This window comes from Apodemus sylvaticus, chromosome 16 (genome assembly GCF_947179515.1).
Source record: "Apodemus sylvaticus chromosome 16, mApoSyl1.1, whole genome shotgun sequence".
NCBI classification, from domain to species: domain Eukaryota; kingdom Metazoa; phylum Chordata; class Mammalia; order Rodentia; family Muridae; genus Apodemus; species Apodemus sylvaticus.
Window position 1 is genome coordinate 65,726,893 of NC_067487.1, and position 4,614 is coordinate 65,731,506.

The 4,614-nt window shown below is 47.1% G+C and overlaps 1 protein-coding gene across 1 annotated transcript; it reads left to right on the forward strand.

The window, feature by feature from the left end:
- Window positions 1–3,072: 3,072 nt before the first annotated feature.
- Window positions 3,073–4,397, forward strand: S100z (S100 calcium binding protein Z). The gene is made up of 2 exons (XM_052160037.1): window positions 3,073–3,222; window positions 4,239–4,397. Exons 1-2 carry the CDS (start codon window positions 3,082–3,084, stop codon window positions 4,395–4,397), a joined length of 300 nt encoding a protein of 99 aa, XP_052015997.1. The 5' UTR covers window positions 3,073–3,081.
- The last annotated feature ends 217 nt before the right edge of the window (window positions 4,398–4,614 follow it).

The following is a 4,614-nucleotide window of genomic DNA, read 5'->3' on the forward strand; positions in this document are numbered from 1 at the left end:
TATTCACTTTGCTATATACTGGAAGCCCAGCCCTCTTCCCGACGACTGAGAAGCCAGCACCCATCTCTTCAGCCCCCTCTCTCCCTTGTTTGGTTCACTTTCAAGTGCTGTACTCAAAAAGAATCCTCCAGGCGGGACCGTTGGCTCAGCAGTTAGGAGCACTGGCTGCTCCTGCAGAGGACGCAGTTCAGGTCCCAGCACCCACATGGCGGCTCACAACTGCCAGTAACTCCCAGTTCTAGGGGCTCCAACTCCCCTTTGGCCTCCTAGCCACACCAGACACATTAAATAAACAAGTATTCATGTACATTAAATAAACAATTCATACACAAATAAACAAAACTCACGCACATTAAATAAACAATTCACTTCCCCCTCAGTCGTATTTCTTTTAAACTTCTTCACTCACTTCCACCTCCTCCTTCTTTGGACACTAACTTGGGTGCTAAATTGGGCTGGTGTCCTGAGTCGTGCTTAGATGAAAGGACACATTGAGACAACAAGCAAAGGACCTAGTACACCCGTCTGGGCATTTGTCACCAGTGTGTCTGCGTCCCCAGGGTGACAGAACCTTGTTGGCCTCTTGGTGTTACCTTTGTTTTTGAATGTTTTCTGGAGATCTCAGGCCAGGGCAGGCTTATAAACCCCTGCTAAGTGTTTTATGTGCTCAAATCCAAGAGCATTTGGTGAGAGGGCGCTCAGATGCAGTTCCAGAATCTGACGCTGGGGGGCAGCACACACCAAAGGAAACCTTTAGGTCTCAGCGGCCTCAGAAACAGGATCCTGCCTGGCTGGCTTTGGAAGTCCAGCATGGAAAAGTCAAACTCTTAGCTCTTAAATCCAACCAAACCGTTTCAACCTTTGCTATCTTTTCTATTAGAAGTCTTACCTGTCACTTGAAGTTTCCAAATAAAGAGTCCTGTGGTTGAATACAGTTTGAACACGGTGTTGAGAGTCACGCACGCCACACCGGTTACCTACTTTCGGCCACCTGTGGCTTCGGTGCACATTTAATGCCAAACATTTAAAGCTGTATTTCATCGAAATAACCCCCTTTCCTTTGATGAGCAAACTATTTTTTTTGTGGTGTCTTTTCTTTTTCTTTCTTTTTTTATTTTTATTTTAATTTTTTTATTTTCTATATTCGTTGTTTACATTCCAAAGAGCAAACTTTTAATGCAGAATAAAGGCCGTTAATTGTTTGGACAAGTAACCTTAAAGCCCAGTTTCTTGGGAGACCACAGACCCCTTCTCTAGTTCATTGTCTGTGTATCATGGCTAGCTGATTCTCAGTCTCCCTCTCGCTTCCTCTCCCCCATCTCTCTCTCTCTCTCTCTTTCTCTTTCTCCTATCTCTCCTTTCTCTCTCTTTCCTCTTCTCCTTTCTCTCTCCCCTCTCTCCCTCTCTTTTCCCTCCCTCTCCTCCTCCCCCTTTCCCTCTCCCACTCTTCCTCTCTCCTCCTATCTTCTCTCTCTCTCTCTCTCTCTCTCTCTCTCTCTCTCTCTCCTTTCCAACCCCTCCCCTTCTAACATAAGCATTTTACAGCCCAGGCTTTTCCTAAATTCACCATGTGGCTCAGGATGACCTTGGATTTCCCATCCTCCTGCCTCAGCTTCCCAAGAGTCGGGGATTACAGCTATCGATCACACAGGTAGCTACTAGCATGGGGGAACTGAGCATTCCATATTCCTAATTTTGTGCTAAGTATTGAAAAATACAAAAATGCATCGGGTATGTCGGAGCTTGGGGATCAAGGTGCTCCTTCCAAGTGTGGAGAACGTGTGGCACGGATTACAGGAATGTCCCCAAAGCACTATGCTAAAAAAGAGAGGAGGGTTCCCTGAGAGGGATGGGGAGTTGCGGGAAATGCAGACAAGTAGATGGGAGAGGTGATGTTTGCCTTCCGTCACCAATGAGCAGGTGGGACGCAGTCAAGGCGAGAGAGACCAGCATTTTTCTGTATGCAGGCAGGGGCAGAGCGGTTAGTGCCCGGATGAGTGGGTGATGATGCCCTTGTCTCTCTCTCTCTCTCTCTCTCTCTCTCTCTCTCTCTCTCTCTCTCTCTCTCTCTCTCTCTCTCTCTCTCCTTGTGTTCTTCTTTTATGTCTTTCAATGCCAGTCTGGAACTCACTACATCCCAGGCTGACCTCAAACTCATGGTCTTCCTACTTCAAAGTTTGAGGTGCTGAGGTAACAGACAGGAGCCCCCCCCCACTCCCCCCCCTCAGTTACACAGATTCTTCACCGCAGGGCATCTTCCCAAGCACTAAGGTTGTTTCCATTTCTGACAGTGAGCACGCCTTTGGGTCAGCGTAACTCCTCTGTCGAGCCGCTCTCTTGACCTTGCAAGCGCCTTGCTGAGGAGTGTCTAGGTTTGCAACAGTGTTTCTTTCGTCTTTGCTCCTTTATTTTTAGACTCCATTCTAGTCATCAACGTCCTAGCAACAATCTGTATTTCTACCCATATTCCCACGTGAGCAGAGCAGAGGGCTTTCCCTTCCCACTGTGCTCTCCTCTCTCAGACCCAGCACACACCCACCCACCTTCCTCCATGACCCTTGGGGCAGCAGCGCACATCTGTTCATCCTGCCGATTAAAAACAGACTCAGAGGCATCCCCAGTCGAATCTCTTGTCTCCGATAATTGTCGTTTGTTGGGAACAGGTGTGCCAGGTGGCAACCCAGGGATCTGCGCTCAGAGGGTGGCTGTGAACACCTGTAGATAGCCACATCGGGCCAGAACAGGTAGGAAGGAAAGAATTTTCCTTTTCTTTTGCTCTATTAAGTCACTTTTCAATTCTGTGTTCTAACATGACTCTGGGCCTGCTTGGTCGTAAAACTATGACCCGCTGGCGGTACACAGGCCAGAGGAGTGGGAATTGGGGAGGAGGAAAAAACAGCTTACTCTAGAATGGGTGGAACACCACGCTTAGTGGACCGTTAATACAGTTTAAGGACAGTCGATGGTATATTCTGTTTTCACAAAAGAGTTGACGAGTCCCCATCTGCTTTCTTCCAGCCAGTGCCTTCCCCCTGGCTTGGCGACCTGCTCCGGGAGTAACCCACTCCACCGTCAGCCGGCATGCCCACCCAGTTGGAAATGGCCATGGATACCATGATCCGCATCTTCCACCGCTACTCCTGCAAGGAGGGGGACAGGTTCAAACTCAACAAGGGGGAGCTTAAGATGCTGCTACAGCGAGAGCTCACTGAGTTCCTCACGGTGAGTCCGGCTTTCTGCCTCAGCTGTGGGGGCATAGACAGGGCACGGCTTTGGGGAACAGGTGTTCTGAGCATTCTGTTCAACATTTGCTTCAAGAGCCTAAGTGCTGGGGAAGGAGAACCTGGAGAGCCTTGTTGTCTGTGTACACTGGCAGGAGCCATTTTCCACTGTCTAAAGTTCTAGATATCGCTAGCCGTTATTAATCATAATGATAGCCCTGGGTATAACTAGCCACATCTTTTCTGGTTGACCCATTATATTTTATGTTGGATCAAAACCCAAAAACCTCAGTGTAATTGTCAACGCCTGGAGAACCTAACCATAGCGGCAAGGAAAATGGCTTCTTTTTGTACGTTTCAGACACTGTACTAAGTGCAGTTGTGAGATGAGATAGTTTGCGCCTCATATAATACTTGGGACACACTTAGTGAAAAAAATGCACTTTGTTTAATCTGAAATTCAAATTTATTCAGGCGTCCAGTACTTGTACTGGCTTGGTACTAAGCACCTTCAAATGTGTTAGAATATCTTCATAGCATGTTGGTAAAGACTCTTCTTCCCATGGGATAAATTAGGGAATTCTGAAATGTTACATGATCGCTCAAAAGCCTATTGATTGTAGATGATAGGGCACCCACTGTCCCCTTTGACTTTGAGGCTTCTGTTTATATGTCGCCCAACTATCCTCAGGAGTCCTGGTCCTCTGCCCGAGTCACTGTGCTGTCTCCCAGTGTCCTGATCTTTTGCCCGTGGTCTCCAGTAAATGCATTTCCAGCATCCATAATTCACTCGAATCTGCGACGGTTTCCTTTGCTTTTCTGGCCCTGGGGCTGAGCTGGTTTCTGTGGTCCTGAGGCAGTTGTTAAGACTCTAGGCTGGCTCGGATCTTCTTGTAAATAGACTTTGGGAATTGTCTTTGGGAGAACGAAAGCTTGCAAGCAAACAGAAGGAAGATGTGACTTCAGTTGTCATGAGCCTCCAGGCCTCCAAGTTAGAAACTCTCTTTTTCTTTTTAGTGCCAAAAGGATCCCCAGCTGGTGGATAAGATAATGCAGGACCTGGACGCCAATAAGGACAACGAAGTGGATTTTAATGAGTTTGTGGTCATGGTGGCGGCTCTGACGGTTGCGTGTAATGATTACTTTGTAGAGCAGCTGAAGAAGAAAGGCAAATAAAGATGGCTAATAAGCCAGCCAACTGCAGAAGCAGATCCAAAGTCTGCACCTCCTGTGGGTCTGCATCCTTACCGTTATAGACACAGTGATATAACAGATATGTTAAAGATGTACACTTACTAGCAATAAGTTATGTTAACCTTGGCATACTGACTTCACACACTTATTTATTTTAGGTCTTAGGCCCTCTTTAAAACTTTCCCACATTATTAAAAAT